The 21867-nt window shown below is 46.5% G+C and overlaps 1 protein-coding gene across 1 annotated transcript in view; it reads right to left on the bottom strand.

Moving 5' to 3' along the window:
- papss2b (3'-phosphoadenosine 5'-phosphosulfate synthase 2b) overlaps positions 1–16934 on the bottom strand; it is a 52784-nt gene extending 35850 nt beyond the window's left edge. The window contains exon 1 of the mRNA XM_055647251.1: positions 16344–16934. Within this exon, the coding sequence (XP_055503226.1) occupies positions 16344–16373 (30 nt within the window). The 5' untranslated portion in view covers positions 16374–16934. The remainder of the gene's footprint in view (positions 1–16343) is intronic.
- Between the last annotated feature and the right edge of the window lie 4933 nt (positions 16935–21867).

The raw sequence follows: 21867 nt of genomic DNA, 5'->3' as shown, positions 1-21867 counted from the left end.
GCGCCTACAGTACCTGTCGTTGTGGTCTCTGTATGTATTTTTATTAAAGTACATCTTATGAAGTTCTATGACTCAGTGTTAACAGTCCGTTACACATGGTGTCAGAAGTGAGGCAGCCTTTTGGTGCCAGTCTTCTAATTGAGGCAACCTTCTGGTGAACCTCATCATCCCCCTCTACAAAGCATCAGATAGATATCGATATGCCATTTATTGTCACTATACATGTACAGTGAAACTGAAAGCTGCTCGTACTCAGTGCATACATACAATTTAGCACAAAAAACAAGAAACAGAAAAAACAAAAAACAGAAGGGAGATGGGGGGAGGGGAATAGGTGCACAAATTCTGCGGCGCTACATACATATATACATATATACAGATGGAAGTCCGTGTTGGGCGGTGTAGTCAGTGCATGTGTGAATTTGAATTTATAGTAGATATAATTCTCGGAAAGCAACTATTCCTGAGTCTGTTTGTCCTGGATTTGATGCACCTATAGCGCCTTCCAGAGGGCAGCAGGTCGAACAGTCCAAACGCAGGATGGGAGCTGTCTTTGGTGATCTTCTTTGCCCTGCTAAGGCAGCGGGAGGTGTAGATGTCCATCAGGGAGGGATGAGGGCAGCCAATGATCCTCTGCGCTGTCCTGGTTACCCTCTGAAGCCTCTCCCTGTCTGCCATGGTGCAGCTGCCATACCATGCTGTAATGCAGTATGTCAGCAGGCTCTCGATGGACGAGCGGTAGAAGGTCAGCAGCAGGTTAGAGTCCAGGTTGTGCTTCCTGAGGACCCTCAGGAAGTGCAGCCGCTGCTGAGCCTTCTTGATGACCGCTGTCGTGTTGTCCATCCAGGAGATGTCGGCAGCGATATGGACACCGAGAAACCGGAAGGTGTTGACCCTTTCCACACACTCGCCGTTGATGTGTAGGGGGGCTAAGTCGGTGCTGTGCCTCCTGAAGTCGACAATGAGCTCTTTTGTTTTCCTGGTGTTCAGAGCCAGATTGTTTTCTGAGCACCAGATTGTCAACTTCAGGACTTCCTCTCTGTAGGCTGCCTCGTCTCCCTTCGAAATAAGTCCGACCACAGTAGTGTCGTCAGCAAATTTGACGATGCGGTTGTTGTTGTGGGCCGGACTACAGTCGTAGGTGTAGAGACAGTATAAGAGGGGGCTTAGCACACAGCCCTGTGGGGAACCGGTACTCAACCTGCGAGTGGAGGAGAGGTGGGGGCCGAGTCTCACAGTCTGGGGCCGGTTGGTGAGGAAATCCTTTATCCAGGCACATGTGACAGTGGGGAGGCCGAGAGTGACCAGTTTACCTATGAGAATGTCCGGAATGATTGTATTAAAGGCCGAACTAAAATCCACAAAGACCATCTGGACGTAGCTCTGCCCCTGCTCCAGATGGCTCAGCACAGAGTGGAGAGCTACGGTAATGGCGTCTTATGTGGATCTGTTTTGGCGATAGGCGAATTGGTGGGGGTCGAGGTCTGGTGGTAGATAGTCCTTGATGTGCTGGAGGACCATCCTTCCTGCAATGGGTCGACCAGAAGGCTCTTCAGATTAGTTTACTTTAGTTTAGTTTAGAGAAACAGCGCAGGAACAGGCCCTTCCGCCCATCGAGTCCGCGGTAACCAGCGATCCCTGCACGCCAGCACTATCCCACACACACAATTTACAATTTAACAGAGCCAATTAACTGACAAACCTGTACGTGTTTGCAGTGTGGGAGGAAACCAAAGCACCCGGGGGAGAAATCCCATGGAAGTCACGGGGGGAACGTGCAAACTCCGTACAGACAGCACCCGGGTCTCTGACGCTGTAAGGCAGCAACTCTACCGCTGCGCCACCGTGCTGCCTAAAATATGCTGGAAGTGAAGGAGTTATGGATCACATGCAGGCAGATGTGATTAGTTTATCTTGGCATTATCTAAAACATTGAAGTCCAATAAAGTCTGATGAGTGGTTTCTAATTAGCGAGATGGGAGCTCAGGTCCACTACTCTAGCTGATGACAGGCCCGTACAGTTTGCAAATGGAAACAGGTCCTTCAGAACACCGACCAGCGATCACCCCGCACACAAACACTACCCTGCACAATTAGGACGATTTACAATTTTTTCCGAAGCCAATTAACCTACAAATCTGTACGTCTCTAGAGTGTTGGCCTCAGTAAATTGTAAGTTGCCCCTAGTATGTGTCGGATAGAGCCAGTGTACAGGGTGATCGATGGTCGGAACAGACTCGTCAGGCCGAAGGGACTGTTTCTACCCTGTACTTCTAAAGTCAAAAGCAAGATTCCAGCATCTACAGTTCCTTGGTTAAGAATAAGGGGCAGGCCATTTAGGACTGAGATGAGGAAAAACGTTTTCACCCAGAGAGTGGTGAATCTGTGGAATTCTCTGCCACAGAATGTTTTCACTGGATGTTTTCAAGAGAGAGTTAGATTTAGCTCTTAGGTCTAAAGGAAACAAGGGATATGGGGAAAAAGCAAGAACGGGGTACTGATTTCAGATGATTAGCCATGATCATATTGAATGGCGGTGCTGACTCGAAGGGCTTATTTGTGCACTTATGTTTCTATGTTTCTTGTGCCTCCTGTTCAAAGAAACATAGAAAATAGGCGCAGGAGGAGGCCATTCGGCCCTTCGAGCCAGCACCGCCATTCATTGTGATCATGGCTGATCATCCCCTATCAATAACCCGTGCTGCCTTCTCCCCATATCCCTTGACTCCACCAGCCCCTAGAGCTCCATCTTCATATCATGTTCCCTTCCTATCAAGGGAAGTCAGGTGGACTCAGAAACGGCAGCACGCCTTTGTGACCGGATTTACAAGCAGCTAAAAGAAAACGTCAACGAGAAGCGGAATAGCGATCGTCAAACTTGTAGGGAGAGGCCATGCGGCCGGCGGAGATAGCCCCAGCTTTCCAGCATCGGGGAACGCAGAAGGAATGACTTTGCTAACAGTTCCAGTTGGCAGTGCGGGCCGACATAGTGTTTTACACAGCTAGGATGCCAAGTGTGGGAAACAGTGAGGCAGTGTCTGAAAACCCTCTTTCTAACAGCCCACAGCAGACTTCAGGCTTCACTGTAAAGCAATACCATGCAGCCTTGAATACACCCACTGTTCGTGTCGTATGCTCACCAGATTATGCAATCTCGCCTTACTCAAACACAGTTAGGTGTTGTGTAAACCTGCTGGCCGCAGTGGAATTCATAGTTCGGGAAAAGTTTGCTTCGACCCACTAGTCTCCCCCACCTCCCACATTCTGACAATCCTGGTGTCCCAGTCACCCCACCAAGATCAGGGACACACTCGAACGACAGTTTTACATATTTATAACCAAAGCCAAATAACCTACAAAACGTGTACGTCTTTGGAGTGTGGGAGGAAACCGAAGATCTCGGAGAAAACCCCACGCAGGTCAAGGGGAGAATGTACAGGCCCAGTACAGATAAGCACCCGTAGTCAGGATCAAACCCAGGTCTCCGCCGCTGTAAAGCAGCAACTCTACCGCCTCGCCACCGTGCCGCCACGAACCGTTGCCCTATCCTTGAACCTTGAACCTTGAACCTTGAACCTTGAACCACCACTAACAGTTGCCCGATTACAATGTTGGTTATTGTCATAGTTCTTACCGCAGTGAGGCAGAGAATTCCACAGACTCACAACTCTCTGTGTGAAAAACTATCACCTCAAAGCTCTGCCCTCTGGTCTTTGACATTTCTACCCTGAGGGAAAGATTCCTATTGCCCACTCCATATAAACCATATGATAAACTTCTATCGGATCTCCCCCTCAGCCTCCAATGCGGCAAAGAAACAATCCAAGGTGAGACTTTCGACTTTGGAGATGCAGCATGGAAGCAGGCCCTTCGGCCCCACCGAGTCCGTGCCGCCCAGCGGTCACCCCGTGCACCGGCACTATCACACACACACACACACACACACACACACACACACACACACACACACACACACACACACACACACACACACACACACACACACACACACACACACACACACACACACACACACACACACACACACACACACACACACACACACACACACACACACACACACACACACACACACACTCGGGGCAATTTACAATTTACAGAACACAATTCACCTACTAACCCGCACGTGGGAGGAAACCGGAGCACCCGGAGAAAACCCACGCAGGTCACGGGGAGAGAACGTGCAAACTCCGTACAGACAGCACCCGTGGTTTTGCGTAGCATCTGACTTAGGCAACGGTCCTTGGGACACAACCCTAACTCATGCCGGGTAGCGTCTGTATTACTGTATCAGTTCTGGGGACCATGTTACAGGAAAGATATTGTCTAGCTCGAAAGGGTTCAGAAAAGATTTACCAGGATGTATTCAGGACTAGAGGGCCTGAGCTACAGGGAGCGGTTGAGCAGGCTGAGTCTCCATTCATTGGTACACTGGAGGATAAGGAGTGATCTTATAGAGTGTAAAATCATGAGAGGAATAAATCGGGTACATGCAAAGAATCTCTTGCCCAGAGTCGGGGAATCGAGGACCAGAGGACAAAGGTTCAAGGTGAAGGGGAAAAGATTTCATAGGAATCTGAGGGGTCACTTTTTCACACAAAGGGCGGTGGATGTGTGGAACAAGCTGCCAGAGGATGTAGTTGAGGCTGGGACTATCCCAACGTTTAAGAAACAGTTACACAGGTACATGGATAGGACAAGTTTGGTGGGATAGGGGCCAAACGCGGGCAGGTAGGACTAGTGAGTTGGATGATCAGCCATGATCATATTGAATGGCGGTGCAGGCTCGAAGGGCCGAATGGCCTACTCCTGCATCTATTTTCTATGTTTCTATGTTAGTGTAGCTGGGACATGTTGGTCGGTGTGGGCAAGTTGGGCCACAAGGTGATGGATTACTCTATGACACTAAGAAGCCAATGCATGGCATTGGGAAATCCAGATCCATGTGCGTTCAATCCGTTCATAACAAATAAAAATGACATGAATAAACATGGCCTTAGATTACATGTAATACATTCAGGACATCCCCTAATTATTGGACTTTACTATGTGGGTTTTCTCCAAGATCTTCACTTTCCTCCCACACTCCAGGAGTGTAAGGTTTGTAGCTTAATTGGCTTGGTATGAATGTAAATTGTCCCTGGTGTAGGATAGTGTTATAGTAGGATAAGGTCATAAGATCGTAATGAATTGGCGTATAATTGGGCCATTCAGCCCATCAAGTCTACTCCGTCATTCAATCATGGCTAATCTATCTCTCCCTCCTAACCCCATTCTCCTGCCTTCTCCCCATAACCTCTGACACCTGCACTAATCAAGGCTCTGTCTATCTCTGCCTTAAATATAACCACTGACTTGGCGTCTACAGCCTTCTGTGGCAAAGAATTTCCTTTAATTCTGAGGCTACGACCTCTAGTTCTAGACTCTCCCACTAATGGAAACATAGTGTGCGGGCATCGCTGGTTGGTACGGACCCGAGGGGGCCGACCGAAGGGCCTGTTTCCGCACTGTATCTCTGAACGAAACGAAACCAATCAAAACACTGTACCTGTAGCAACATGCAATATAACTTTCCTTCTTTGCTTCAATGCCTTTGGTGCAATCATTTAAATATTTTGGCAGCAGACAGATGAAAAGAAGAAAGCCTTTACAATCTTCCAAAAATGTAAATGTAAATGTAATAATTCCCGAGAACACACACAACCCATTTAATGAGGATCTCAGCATGTAACTTGTATGTTAGTCCCTTGGCTCAAATTTATAACTGTAACGTTACATGAGAAATGTCGTAAGTGTGAAAATGTGAAGTGTGAAAGTAGACAAGTGTGAAAACGCACACGACACCAGATTCAAGGATAGGTTCTTTCCAACTGTTATCCGGCAACTGAATCATCCTGAATTCCCGGGATGGCGGGACTGTCACATGCTGAGAGAATAATAATAATAATAATAATAATTTTATTTATAGAGCACTTTAAAAACAAACATAGCTGCAACAAAGTGCTGTACATCTCTAATCATTGACAAAAAAGTTAATACACACCAAAAATAACAATCAAAAGAAATAGTAGGAAAAGACATGTAAAATAAAGAAACATCAAAAACACCACAAACAGAAGCAAAGCCTCAGGCATGGTCAAAAGCCAGGGAGTACAAATGCGTTTTAACACTGGATTTGAAGAATGGAGCGGCTGGGCTTGTACACTCTAGAGTTTAGAAGGATGAGAGGCGATCTTATTGAAACATTAAAGATTGTTAAGGGTTTGGATGCGCTAGAGGCAGCAAACATGTTCCCGATGTTGGGGGAGTCCAGAACCAGGGGCCACAGTTTAAGAATCAGGGGTAAGCCATTTAGAACGAAGACGAGGAAACACTTTTTCCCAGAGTTGTGAGTCTGTGGAATTATCTGCCTCAGAGGGCGATGGAGGCCTGTTCTCTGGATGCTTTCAAGAGAGAGCTAGATAGGGCTCTTAAAGATAGCGGAGTCAGGGGATATGGGGAGAAGGCAGGAATGGGGTACTGATTGGGGATGATCAGCCATGATCACATTGAATGGCGGTGCTGGCTCGAAGGGCCGAATGGCCTACTCCTGCACCTATTGTCTATTGTCTATTGTCTATTACCACAACCAGAGTGCAGTCCTGAAGTACTATCTACCTCTTTGGTGACCCTCGGACTATCCTTGATCAGACTTTGCTGGCTTTACCTTGCATTAAACGTTATTCCTTTATCATGTATCTATTCAGATTCAGATTCAGATTCGGATTCAAATTTTATTGTCATTGTGCAGTGTACAGTACAGAGACAACCAAATGCAGTTAGCATCTCCCTAGAAGAACGAACATAGAATATGAGCAATAAATATATATATACGTACATACAGTCGTTGTAGTGCGATTTTTTCCGCATGAGGCTTGTTTTGGACAGACTCAATGGAGGGGAGTGAGGAACCGGTGATGCGTTGGGTAATTCACTGTAAATGGCTCGATTGTAATCATGTATTGTCATTCTAGTGACTGGTTAGCATACAACAAAAGCTTTTTACTGTACCTCGGTATACGTGACAATAAACTAAACTGAAATTGAAACTGAGAAACTGTCGCAAGAATGGTCCCCAGGCACTGAACCAGTTCAGAATTGAAACATAGAAACATAGAAACATAGAAAATAGGTTGAGTAGGCCGTTCAGCACTTCGAGCCAGCACCGTCATTAACTATGATCATTGTTGATCTTCCAAAATCAGTACCCCATTCCTGCTTTCTCCCCATATCCCTTGATTCCATTAGCGCTAAGAGCTAAAATTCTCTCTTGAATAATCCAGTGAATTGGCCTACACTGCCTTCTGTGGCAGAGAATTCCACAGCATCATAACTCTCTGGGTGAAAACGTTTTTCCTCATCACAGTCCTAAATGGCCAACCCATCCCTTCATCACATGTCAGTCCCGCCATCCTGTGAATTCACCTTGTTAACCTACGCTGCATTCCCTCAATAGCAACAATGTCCTTCCTCAAATTTACAGACCAAAACTGCACACTATACTCCAGGTGTGGTCTCACCAGGGCCCCTGTACAACTGCAGTAGGACCTCCTTGCTCCCATACTCAAATCCTCTTGCTATGAAGGCCAACATACCATATGCCTTCTTCACTGCCTGCTGTACCTGCATGCTTACTTTTAATGCCTAATGTACTAGGACACCCAGGTCTCGTTGCACCTCCCCTTTTCCTAATCTGACACCATTCAGATAATAATCTGCCTTCTTGTTCTTGCCACCAAAGTGGATAACCTCACGTTTATCCACATTATACGGCATATGCTTTGGAAAGGATGAATCCAGAGCAAGTTTTCTTTGGTACATCTCTGTTCAGGCCCATGTGTAACATTTAAAAGAAGCCTAGCTGTGAGAAGAATCTAGGATTTTTGTTTTGTGAATCGCAATTCTGTGATACTGACAAGTTATTAATATTTGGAAAGGGTGCGGAGAAGATTTACAATGATGTTGCCGGGACTTGAGGGGCTGAGCTATGGGGAGAGGTCGGCCAGACCAGGACTTTATTCCTTTGACTGTAATCTTGTGTAGTCGTTTTGCTAACTGCATAGCTGGCAACAAACAGCTTTTTTCACTGTACCTCACTGCACGTGGCAACAATAAATTAAACTGAACTAAATATCAAACATGGGTATAATCTTCAGCGAATATGTTGAAGGATGGAGAGAAGGTCTTAGTTTGTGTTAGTTTTTAGCTTTTTAGGTTTAGATTTAGAGATATAGTATAGAGACAGGCCCTTCACCCACATACTAATTTAATCCTGCACACTAGTTTTCAGAAGCCAAGTAACTGACAAACATGCGTGTCTTTGGAATGTGGGAGGAAACCGGAGCGCCCGGAGAAAACCCATGGGTGGCAGAGCAATAAGGCTGCTGCCTTACAGTGTCAGAGACCCGGGTTCGTGGTCACAGGGAGAACGTGCAAACTCCGCCCAGACAGCACCCGAGGTCAAGATTGAATTTAGGATTCTGGCACTCTGAGGCAGCGGTTCTACCAGCGTCACAACTGTGCCCCCCCCCCCCCCCCCCATACGGAGCAAGACCCTATTCCATCTCACTGTCCCAAAAAAACAATAGAATATATGGTCCCTAGATGTGGGATGTATCAAAAGACATTTTTTTAAAGACACAAAGGGCTGGAATAACTCAGAGGCTGAGGCAACTTCTCTGCAGATGTATCCACAAGAACAGAAACTACTTGGAAACATACAAAACATAGAAAACAGGTGCAGAAGTAGGCCATTCGTCCCTTTGAGCCAGCACCACCGCCATTCAATATGATCATGATTTCTCCCCATATCTCTGCAGTGTCTTGTGGTCTTGGATGGAGCTGTTCCCAAACCGTGCTGTGATGCATCCCGATAAAAATGCTTTCCACGGCGCATCTGTAGATCAGTCTGAAGAAGGGTCCTGACCCGAAGCATCACCTTTTTCTCCAGAGATGCTGCCTGACCCGCTGAGTTACTCCAGCACTTTCAGTCAATTCTTCATCTTGGATTGATGCCAATCTAATGGTACTCAGGCAGCCTGAAGGGATTGTGAAACAAACTCTGAATCCCCACACCCAACAGGTTATCTACATTCAGTGTACTCATCCATGCTCCACTATCATGATTTCTCCCCATATCCTTTGCATATCATATATCTTGATTCTAAAGTCTGAAAAAGGGTTTTGGCCCGAAACGTCGCCTATTTCCTTCGCTCCATAGATGCTGCTGCACCCGCTGAGTTTCTCCAGCATTTTTGTGCACCTCCACTATCAATTGCCTGTCAATTAGGCTTCTATTGACTGTGGGAACCTCAGGTTTGATGAATCGACTACTTTGATGAATCAACTACTCTGCATTTCAGCCTGAGAATGACTGCAAACACCACAGCATCATTTCAGTATCCATATGCTTTCCTTGAAGTTACAGGCACAAAATGCTGGAGTAACTCAGTGGGATAGGCAGCATCTCCGGAGGGAAGGAACGGGCGACGTTTCGGCTCGAGTCCCTTCTACAGACTGAGAGTCAGGGGGAGAGGGAAACAAGAGATGTGGAAGGATAGGGCGTGAAAAGAAGAGAGTAAAGGGGACGAAGCTCAAGGAAAATGTAGAACAGATCATTGTAAGCCAGGGTGGCACTGACAAGTAGGAACACAAATTGTCAAATTAATCAGGACGGTGAAACTAGTTGGACAACCAGGCTGGGTGGGGGACGGATGAAAATCTAACATTTAATCAGAAGGACAGTCAAACCAGTGGGAGTGCCCTGTCACCATTGAGATGGCTAGATGGAGCCTCTTCCCCTTGACACGGATATGCATGGATATGGATCACATTCAGGCAGAGAAGATGTTTTTGGCATGGACATTGTGGGCCCAAGGGCTCTGTTCCTGCTATGCACCGTGCTGGGTTTATACTGTTTCGATTCTTAACAAATTAATTTATTTTGTACCTGCGGAAAGTCCTAGTTTCAACAATCACTTGTTGTATCTCCTTGCTATAAAAACAGGTTCAGTTTACAGGATCTGGATTTGACCTAAATCCTGCACTGCTCAAATTAACTAGGGTTGGTCCTTGGTGAAAATTAATTCTATGTTTGAAAAGAGACATTGGCAAGTGTGTAAGATTAAATTTCCTTCATTACGTACATAATCACCTCCAATGCATTTTGTTGTCTCTGTACTGTACACTGACAATGACAATTAAAATTGAATCTGAATCGGATGTCTGACTGGAAATGGCAGGGGAGCAGGGCTTGTATTTCATCAGTGGCTCTGGCAACTCATCATAGGTTTCCTTCAGCTCCTGCACTCCTTGCCGACATAGTAATCCTCCCAGGGTTTAACACAGAACACAGAACAGTACAGATGTGCAGGGAGGAATGTGCGGATGCCGGTTTACACCAAAGATAGACACAAAATGCTGGAGTAACTCAGTGGGTCAGGCAGCATCTCTGGGGAGAAGGAATGGGCGGCGTTTTGGGTGGAGACCCTTCTGCAGACTGAGAGTCAGGGGAGAGGGAGGCAGGAAATATGAAAAGGTGCAAAGAACAAATGAATGTTCTTTGAAGAAAGACTGGATAGACTTGGTTTATACTCTCTAGAATTTAGAAGATTGAGAGGGGATCTTATAGAAACTTACAAAATTCTTAAGGGGTTGGACAGGCTAGATGCAGGAAGATTGTTCCCGATGTTGGGGAAGTCCAGGACAAGGGGTCACAGCTTAAGGATAAGGGGGAAATCCTTTAAAACCGAGATGAGAAGAACTTTTTTCACACAGAGAGTGGTGAATCTCTGGAACTCTCTGCCACAGAGGGTAGTTGAGGCCAGTTCATTGGCTATATTTGAGAGGGAGTTAGATGTGGCCCTTGTGGCTAAGGGGATCAGGGGGTATGGAGAGAAGGCAGGTACGGGATACTGAGTTGGATGATCAGCCATGATCATATTGAATGGCGGTGCAGGCTCGAAGGGCCAAATGGCCTACTCCTGCACCTAATTTCTATGTTTCTATGTTTCTATGAATGAAAGATATGCCAAAGGACAAATTTGCATATCTTTCATTCATTTGTTCTATGTACCTTTTCGTATCTCTCATTTTCCTCTCCCCTGACTCTCAGTCTGAAGAAGGGTCTCGACCAGAAACATCACCTACTCCTTTTCCTCCAGAGATGCTGCCTGACCCGCTGAGTTATGCCCCTGTCCCACTTAGGAAACCTGAACAGAAACCTCTGGAGATTTTGTGCCCCACCCAAGGTTTCCGTGCGGTTCCCGGAGGTTTTTTCAGTCACCAGCTTCCACTACCTGCAACCTCCGGCAACCACCTGCAACCTCCGGGAACTTGGGTGGGGCGCAAAGTCTCTTTCCGTTCAGGTTTCCTAAGCAAGGGCATTACTCCAGCAAGTGCACTTACACACCCACCACCTCATCGGGACACCGCCCGGGGCTGAAACTGGTTGGGTTGGGGCGCCAAGCTGGACATCCACGAGTCACGGTGCCAGGCGGAGGAGGGCTCTGCCCGAGCCAACTGCCTGCCCCTTTTCCGGGGGTTTGCCCGCGCCCAGGTGGGACTAGAGAGGGACTAGGATTGACAAGGATTATAACATGGTTGTTTAATTTTCAGTATATTTGATATTTTAAGAATATTTGTTTTACTTTGTGCTATGTTGGTGGGGTTGTAGGTATTGTTTTGTATTGTAAATATTATTCTTGTAAATTATTGATTACAATTAATTTTGGTTAAAAAAAAAAGACTGTCTCAGTGGATTCCATCCGTGTCCAGGGCACTTTCTGCACCGTGCGGCTTTTTGGGTAAGCAACGCCGCCATTGCTGGCTTGTTCCTGATGTAAACTTGAGCGATCGTACGGTGTTGTGTGTTGCAAACTGCCTTGATCGCACCAGGGACACAGAGTGCAGAATCGTTTAAGTGCGTGCGAGTTTACGAAAGTTGCCCACTGCGTATGTTTAGGAAGAAACTGCAGATTCTGGTTTAAACCGAAGATTAGTAACTGACTGTAGAAGGGTCCCGACCCGAAACGTCACCCATTCCTTCTCTCAAGAGATGCTGTCCGTCCCGCTGAGATTTTTGTGCCTATCATTCTATGTTTGCCTAATGACATTTGATTCCACCACCTACTCTGGCAGCCTCTTCCACAAACCTTTGTGGCAAAGTGGCGCAGAGGTAGTTGCTGCCTTACAGCGCCAGAGACACGAGTTCGATCCTGACCACGGGCGCTGTCTGTATGGAGTTTGTGCATTCTCTCCGAGACCTGCGTGGGTTTTCTCCGGGTGCTCAGGTTTCCTCCCACATTCCGAAGACGTGCAGGTTTGTAGGCTAATTAGCTTGGTGAAATTGTCTCGACTGCGTGTGGGATATTGTTAGTGTGCGGGGATCGCTGGTTGGCCCGGACTCGGTGGGCCGAAGGGCCTGCTTCCGCGCTGTATCTCTAAACTAAACTAATAAAAACTTTCTCTTCAGATACCCTTTAAAACACTTTCCCCGCACCTTGAACTCCTGCCCATTGGAACCACATGTGATTAAACAATAATAGTGATACATAACATTTAAATCAACTTAAAAATAAAGATTAAAGCTTTAGGTACAGTAGGGCAGCCGGTAGAGCTGCCGTCTCACTTGGCAGAGAATTCCGGGTTCGACTCCTGACCTCTCTGCTGTCTGTGTGGAGTTCCATGTTCTCCCTGTGACTAAATGAGTTTACTCCGGGTGCTCCGGGTTCTCCTCCCCAACATCCCAAAGGCGCCTGTAGCTAGCGTGTCCAGACAATAACAATAGACATATGGTGCAGGAGTAGGCAATTCGGCCTTCGAGCCAGCACGCCATTCAATGTGATCATGGCTGATCATCCCAATCAGTACCCGGTTCCTGCCTTCTCCCCATATCACCTGACTCTGCTATTTTTAAGAGCCCTATCCAGCTCTCTCTTGAAAGCATCCAGAGAACCGACCTCCACTGCCCTCTGTGGCAGAGAATTCCACAGACTCACGACTCTCTGTGAGAAAAAGTGATTCCTCGTCTCCGTTCTAAATGGCTTACTACTTATTCTTAAACTGTGGTTCTGGACTCCCCCAACATCGGGAACATGTTTCCTGCCTCTAGCGTGTCCAAGCCCTTAACAATCTTATATGTTTCAATGGCCCGTGTACGATTGGCGCTGGTGTGTAGTGGCAGTGGGTGAGGAAATGGGTTAACGATCAGCGGTCAGCATGGACTGCGTGGGCCGAAGGGCCTGCTTCCACGCTGCACCTCGAAAATTAATCTCAGCTAAACATTGCAATCGCGGCGGTGGAAATTCCCTTCAGAAGTGTCACAAAAAAAAGTCTCGCTGTGGCTGCATTTGGGGAGGGAAAAAAGTCACCACTGTAACCGACGTAAATTGGAAGGCAGACAGGAACGGCAAACATTGACTGTGAAAAAGCGCCGGAGAAACTAACCAGAGCGTGTTAGGATGAGGGGTCTGAATGGAGCACTGTAAATGGGAAAACTTACAATGAAACTTCTCTTGGTAGCCAGGAGACTGGTCTGCCTCATTACACCGACCACACTGAACTCACTGTACTGAACACAGGAGCCTCCCGCCTAGGAACAATAAGTGGTAGTGTGGCTCTTCCCAGTGAAACGGCACATCTCTAGCAGACTGTCAGGAGGCATCATCCGAGCCCTGAGTCAGGTATTCAGGGAAGGAAATGCCAGAACCCCCCCCAACATCACTTGGGAAAAGGTCTGATTTCATACTCAACTGCGCAAGGTTTGCTCGCATGAAAGAGCTTCTGTTCTTGACGTACAATCCATATCTGTTGCCCTCCATGGGCAATAGAAGTGAAACCCTACACAGCCCAGACAAGAGCATACTGTACTAGAATCGGTGGAAAAACACGGCTTTGTGTCACTCCCGTTAGACTTGGATAACGGCGCCGACACAATCTCTCCCCGAGAGATCCAGTCAACCTTTCGGGTTTAGCTCAAGATACAAGTTTAGTTTAGTTTAGAGATAGTTTAGAAATACAGCGCGGCAAACATGCCCACCGAATCCACACCGATCCGCACATTTACACCACCTTACACACACTAGTTTACACTTGTACCAAGGTGGGAGGAAACCGAAGATTCCGCGCTCACGGGGAGAACGTACAAACTCCGTACAGACAAGCACCCATCGCCGGGATCGAACCCGGGTCTCTGGCGTTGCAAGCGATGTAAGGCAGCAACTCTACCGCTGCGCCGCCGTGCCGGTTGTAGCGTTTTAAAAACCATGCTATACACTTTTAAACGGGCTTGCAGGCAGAACTAATACTATGTACTTAGATTTGTTTAGAGATACAGTGCGGCAACAAGGCCCTTCGGCCCACCGAGTCCGCACCGACCAGCGACCCCCGCACACCAATACTATCCCACACACACACACTTGGGACAATTTACATTTATAGCAAGCCAATTAACCAACAAACCTGAAAGTACACAAAAATGCTGGAGGAACTCAGTGGGTGCAGCAGCATCTATGGGGCGAAGGAAATAGGCAACGTTTCGGGCTGAAACCTTTCTTCAGACCAACAAACCTGCACGGCTTTGCTCATCGGAGGGAACTGCAGATGCTAGTTTACACCGGAGATCGACAGACACAAAGTATTGGGGTAACTCAGCGTTTAAGAAGGAACTGCAGATGCTGGGAAATCGAAGGTAGACAAAAATGCTGGAGAAACTCAGCGGGTGAGGCAGCATCTATGGAGCGAAGGAAATTAGGCAACGTTTCGGGTCTACACCCTTCTTCAGACTCAGCGGGCCAGGTAGCATCCTTGGTGAAAAGGGATGGGTGACGTTTCGGGACGGGACCCTTCTTCAATACCTTGTGCATATACGTTAAAGTGTGTGTATACGCACTTTAACACAACTGGGCTACTCTTAAATTAATATTTACGTGCACATTACTGAGATATGCATTGTCACAATAATAGAAACATAGAAAATAGGTGCAGGAGTAGGCCATTCGGCCCCTCGAGCCAGCCTCGCCATTCAATATGATCATGGGTGATCATCCAAAACCAGTACCCCGTTCCTGCCTTCTCCCCATATCCCTTGATTCCGTTAGCCCTAAGCCCTTAAATACATCCAGTGAATTGGCCTCCACTGCCTTCAGTGGCAGAGAATTCCACAGATTCACAACTTTCTGGCTGAAAAAGTTTTTCCTCATCTCAGTCCAAAATGGCACAGCCCTTATTCTTAAACTGTGATCCCTGGTTCTGGACTCCCCCAACATGGGGAACATCTACTTCAATACTTCATTTATTTTCGGTCGCTTCTCATATCTATAGTTTCCCTCTCCCCTGACTCTCAGTCTGAAGAAGGGTCTCGGCCCAAAGCGTCGCCTATTCCTTCTCTCCAGAGATGCTACCTGTCCCGCTGAGTTACGCCAGCATTTTGTATCTACCTTTGATATAAACCAGCATCTGCGGTTCCTTACTGCACATCACAATGATACTATTCTACCACTGTGTGTTTTCCTCTTTTACAAATATAATTCGCACTGCGGTCGCCTATTAAACTTCCTGCTGTGTCCAAACTCTGTGGCTGCTCTCGGTTTGAACCCTAGCCTCCGCTCTCTCTCCGTCCCTCTCCCACCCTCGTCACCCCGTTAGTTTCACAGCCATCCTGCCAGTCTCACTGCTCGTACCCCGTTCGCTATCACCTCTTCCACAGCCAACAATGGACCGTTGTGGGCTCCACCTTACCTGGGTGGTCGGCGCCGGCTCTGATTTGTTCTGTAACTTTTTGTAAAATTGTTTTGTCCAGAGGTGCTGCCCGACCCGCTGAGTAAATCCAGCGATCGGTGCCTACCCACCGATCCTCGGTGTAAACCAGCATCTGCCGTTCCTTCCTACACATTATGCCTGGTAGACAAACGCCTGTTGAACAGAGGTCTAGCTCGCTTGCTGGCCAATACAACAGCAGCAAACACTCTGCTCGCGTATCTTGATTTTCATTCATTGTTCTTTAACTCTCCACAACATCATCGTCTATATCTCTCTCTTTCCCCTTATCCGTAACCGGTCTGAAGAAGGGTCTCGACCCGAAATGTCACCCACTCGTTCTCCCCGGAGATGCTGCCTGTCCCGCTGAGTTACTCCAGCTTTTTTTTGGGTATCTATCTTCACATTATCATTCGTTTCTTCATTTGGGGGGCGTTCAGCCGCCGTTCCCTCTGCGTAGCATGCAAGAGTCCTGCGTCTACAAATTCGTTCCTCTCGTCCACCCACCCCTTTCCTCGGTGGCTTACCGTAATCGTCTTCTTATCATCCCCTGACATGCTGAAAGGCCGTCGTGGTGCCAGCAAAGTGACCTGTGCGCGCGCGTGTGTGTGTGTGTGTGTGTGTATGTGTATGTGTGTGTGTGTGTCTCCCTCTCTCTGTATCACTCCTGGTGGAATTGGCCAGGCAGAGGCGGGGAATGGGGCATCATCGCTAAAGTCTCTGGCTTTTTTAAATCACCCGGACACGTAGCATTTCCTCTCTCGGCAGCCCCAGAGCAGAGATCTGCATATCAATACCCAGCACGTCATTGCCGGCTGCTAGCAGCACAGGAAACCGGTCGTTTGGGAAAGGAGAGAGGAAAAAAAAGTAAAGTTTTTGCAGAAAGTGGGGCATTGAGCGGGGCTGAGACCCACCGAGTGAACGAATGCACGCAGATAAAGGGAACTCGCAGAGAGATCCCTCTCCTGCCTTGCATCTCACGCTGGCATCTCTAGAGAGCTTTATTGCCATACTTTATGTCCCGGGCAGAACAACGAAATTCTTACTTGCAGCAGCACAACAGAATATGTAAAAACACTGTACCTTGAACAATATAATCAACGAATAAAACTTCACTGCTCATATATATATATATATATCTTTATATAGCCTCATGTATATATCCTTATATATCTATTTTTATACCCATATATATATATATATATATATATATATATATATATATATATATAACCATATAACCATATAACAATTACAGCACGGAAACAGGCCATCTCGACCCTTCTAGTCCGTGCCGAACACATATTCTCCCCTAGTCCCATATACCTGCGCTCAGACCATAACCCTCCATTCCCTTCCCATCCATATAACTATCCAATTTATTTTTAAATGATAAAAACGAACCTGCCTCCACCACCTTCACACTGGAAGCTCATTCCACACAGCCACCACTCTCTGAGTAAAGAAGTTCCCCCTCATGTTACCCCTAAACTTCAGTTCCTTAATTCTCATGTCATGTCCCCTTGTTTGAATCTTCTCTACTCTCAGTGGGAAAAGCTTTTCCACGTCAACTCTGTCTATCCCTCTCATCATTTTAAAAACCTCTATCAAGTCCCCCCTTAACCTTCTGCGCTCCAAAGAATAAAGCCCTAACTTGTTCAACCTTTCTCTGTAACTAATAATATATAGGAAGGAACTGCAGATGCTGGTTTAAACCAAAGATAGACACAAAAAACTGGAGTAGCTCAGCGGGTCAGGCAGCATCTCTGGAGAGAAAGAATGGTGACATTTCGGGTCGAGACATTTCTTCAGACTTACTTTTTCTCTACATCATTGTCCATATCTCTCGTTTCCCTTTCCCCTGACTATTCTGATTCTGAAGAAAGGTCAACCATACTTTTCTCTCTAGAGATACTGCCTTTCCCTGCTGAATTACTCCAACTTTTTGTGTCAATCTTCCATATATATATAGTGGTGTCACTGGCGACTTTATAGATGGTACTGGTGGCCGTGTGTGTAAAGAGAATGGAGCAGGGGGCTTAGAACCATTCAATCAATCATGGCTGATCTATCTCTCCCTCTCAACCCCTTTCCCCTGCCCTCTCCCCATAGCCCCTGACACCTGTCTCAATGATTCTTTATTGTCACGTCTGTGGCAGGGGGTTCCACAGATTCACCACCCTCTGGCTAAAGAGATTCCTCCTCATCTCCTTTCTAAAGGTTCGTCTTTTTATTCTGAGACTTTGCCCTCTAGCCCGAGACTCTCCCACTTGTTGAAGCCGTCCACCGGTCACTTGTTCACACCAGTCCTATGTTATCCCACTTTTTCATCCACTCGGTACTGCAGACCAATTTGCCTACAGAACCGCACGTCTTTGAGTAAACCTGAGCGCCCGGAGGAAACCCACGCGGTCACATGGAGAGCGTGCAAACTCCACACAGGCAGCACCCGAGGACAGGGTCGATCCCGGCTCTCTGGTGCTGTGAGGCAGCAGCTCTCAAAGCTGCAACATTTGCTGTCCTTTTTGCTTCCTTTGTATAGAGTACTTCGAGAGGGAACACTGCTACCTCACAGCTCCAGAGGCCCTGGTTCTATCCCGACCTTGGGTGCTGCCTATGAGGAGTTTGCAGGTTCTATCCTGAACCCAGGTGAACAAAGAGGAAGATGACTGGACTTTATTGACTTCCCTGACGGTGGGAAACGTTGATTCCGCCGTGGGGGATGTTTTCATGTTACACTCTATCTTGTATTGTGTTCTTTTTTACCGTATGGCAGTACGGCAACTCAAATCTCACTGTACCAATTGGTGCATGTGACAATAAATGTAACTTGTAGAAACTTGAACTTGATCGCATGGGTGTTCGCTGGATGCTCTGGTTTCCTCCCACATCCCAAAGACTTTGGGTAGGTTAACTGTCTACTCAGAATAATGGCTACACTCGGCTTGTACTCGCTAGAATTTAGAAGATTGAGGGGGGAATCTTATAGAAACTTACACAATTCTTAAGGGGTTGGACAGGCTAGATGCAGGAAGATTGTTCCCGATGTTGGGGAAGTCCAGAACAAGGGGATCACAGTTTAAGGATAAAGGGGAAATCTTTTAGGACCGAGATGAGGAAAACATTTTCCACACAGAGAGTGATGAATCTGTGGAATTCTCTGCCACAGAAGGTAGTTGAGGCCAGTTCATTGGCTATATTTAAGAGGGAGTTAGATGTGGCCCTTGTGGCAAAAGGGATCAGGGGATATGGAGAGAAGGCAGGTACAGGATACTGAGTTGGATGATCAGCCATGATCATATTGAATGGCGATACAGGCTCGAAGGGCCGAATGGCCTAGTCCTGCACCTATTTTCTATGTTTCTAATAAAGGGATGTGCCTTCGGATAGGAGGTGAGGACAGCACCCTAGGCCGTATTCGAACCCGGGTCTCTGGCGCTGTGAGGCAGCAGCTCAACCAGCTGAGCCACAGTAATTGCTAACTAGCTGCAAAGGGAGGAACAGAGGCCCAGGACTTGGAGCTTTCTGAATAGGTTGAAGGGGAAGAGAGCATTGAACAGGATGCATATCAGTCCAATGGCCTCATATACACTTGAAGCTGTGAGATTGTACCCTCTGACCAATTGAAACTCTGATTAAGGTCAGGATAACTCTTCTTAACCAATTTAACAAATAATCCATTGTATCTGAAATAAAGAGGAATCGAATATCCATCAAAGCTTTGCCCTCAAAACCTGAAACATTCTTGGAATGAAATTAGATCGGACAAAATGCGAGCTGAACTTTATTGCAAATTTAATGTATTGCTAAATCCAACAATAGGACTTTATCCAGAAAATAAGTGTCTGTTAAGAACTTAGAACAATATCCACAGGAGCATAAGGAGGCCATTTGATGCTTTGAACTACTTGTCCATTCATTAGGATTGTGGCCGATCTTCTACATAGCACTGTTTTCCAGCACTATCTCTTGTTTCCCATGGATCTGTGGTGAATCTGTGGAATTCTTGGCCACAGAAGGCAGTGGAGGCCAATTCACTAGGTGTGTTCAAGAGAGAGTTAGATAGAGCTCTTAGGGCTAACGGAATCAAGGGATATGAGGAGAAAGCAGGAACGGGGTACTGATTCTGGATGATCAGCCGTGATCATATTGAATGGCGGTGCTGGCTCGAAGGGTCGAATGGCCTACTCCTGCCCCTATTTTCTATGTTTCTATGTTTACAGGCCTTCAGCCAGTGTGCACCGAAAGCTGCCACCTCACAGCGCCAGAGAACCGGGTTCGATCCTGACCTCGGACCGTGCTGTCTGTGTGGGGTTTGCACGTGACTGGGCTCTCTGGAATGGGTGATCGATGGGCTGCGTGGACTCGGTGTGCCGAAGAGCCCGTTTTTTTCTGACTGTATCTCTGAACTAAACTGAACTAAGCAAAGCTTATGGTACACAAAAATGCTGGAGAAACTCAGCGGGTGCAGCAGCATCTATGGAGCGAAGGAAATAGGCAACGTTTCGGGACGAAACGTTGCCTATTTCCTTCGCTCCATAGATGCTGCTGCACCCGCTGAGTTTCTCCAGCATTTTTGTGTACCTTTGATTTTCCAGCATCTGCAGTTCCTTCTTAAGCTAAGCTTAAACTGTTAAACTAAACTAAACTAAGCTAAACTATGCTGCGCTAAATTAGGCTGAGCTAAACTAAACTTAAGTAAACTAAACTAATCTAAACTAAACTAAACTAAACTGAAATAAGCTGAACCAGGTTTAAACTGCTAATCTAATCTAAACTAATGCTGCGCTAAATTAAGTGAAACTAAACTGAATTAGTTCAAGTTCAAGTTCAAGTGAGTTTATTGACATGTGTCCCTGATAGGACAATGAAATTCTTGCTTTGCTTCAGCACAACAGAACACAGTAGGCATTGACTACAAAACAGATCAGTGTGTCCATATACCATTGTATAAATATATACACACATGAATAAATAGACTGATAAAGTGCAAATAACAGATAATGGGTTATTAATGGTCAGAGTTGAAGGTAGACAAAATTGCTGGAGAAACTCAGCGGGCGAGGCAGCATCTATGGAACAAAGGAATAGGCGACAGTGGGCTATGGGAGAGCTGGGAAGGGGAGGGGAAGAGGGTTAAGTTAATGGGGGGTCAAGGATAGAGCATTCACGTCGCGGCCCTGTTTCCACCAATTTTTTCACCACCACACGCAAGAAGCGACAAGCCGGGCACCCCCATTGTATGCAGATGCCGAGAAGTGTGTTCAGTTCTGGCTGGACAACTTCTAATATTATGCGTGGACTCAATAAGAAGAATAAGCTAAACTAAACTGAATTGAACTAAACTAGACTAAAGTGAAGCTAATCTAAACTAAACTAAACTCAATTAAACCAAACTGAGCTAAGGTAGGCTGGACAAAAAATATTTTAAAAAAACAAAACTAACGCCTTGGCTTTAACACGTAAGGTGTATTTGCTAGATAGAAACATAGAAACATAGAAATTAGGTGCAGGAGTGGGCCATTCGGCCCTTCGAGCCTGCACCGCAATTCAATATGATCATAGCTGATCATCCAACTCAGTATCCCGTACCTGCCTTCTCTCCATACCCCCTGATCCCCTTAGCCACAAGGGCCACATCTAACTCCCTCTTAAATATAGCCAATGAACTGGCCTCAACTACACTCTGTGGCAGAGAGTTCCAGAGATTCACCACTCTCTGTGTGAAAAAAGTTCTTCTCATCTTGGTTTTAAAGGATTTCCCCCTAATCCTTAAGCTGTGACCCCTTGTCCTGGACTTCCCTAACATCGGGAGCAATCTTCCTGCTCTAGCCTTCCAGCACAGCTTTAAGTTTTCTATAAGATGTCTCAATCTCCTAAATTCTAGAGGGTAAATAAATTACATTGGAATCTTTCTTCATAAACAGTCCTGACATCCCAGGAATCAGTCTGGTGAACCGTCTCTGTGGCAAGGATGTCCTTCCTCAAATTAGGAGACCAAAACTTTACACAATTGGTATCCTGCTATTCCAATGCAAATCTATGAACAAA

Source organism: Leucoraja erinacea, chromosome 15 (assembly GCF_028641065.1).
Source record: "Leucoraja erinacea ecotype New England chromosome 15, Leri_hhj_1, whole genome shotgun sequence".
Lineage (NCBI taxonomy): Eukaryota > Metazoa > Chordata > Chondrichthyes > Rajiformes > Rajidae > Leucoraja > Leucoraja erinaceus.
The sequence above is the reverse complement of the archived record's forward strand: the minus strand, read 5'-3'. Positions and strand labels throughout refer to the sequence as shown.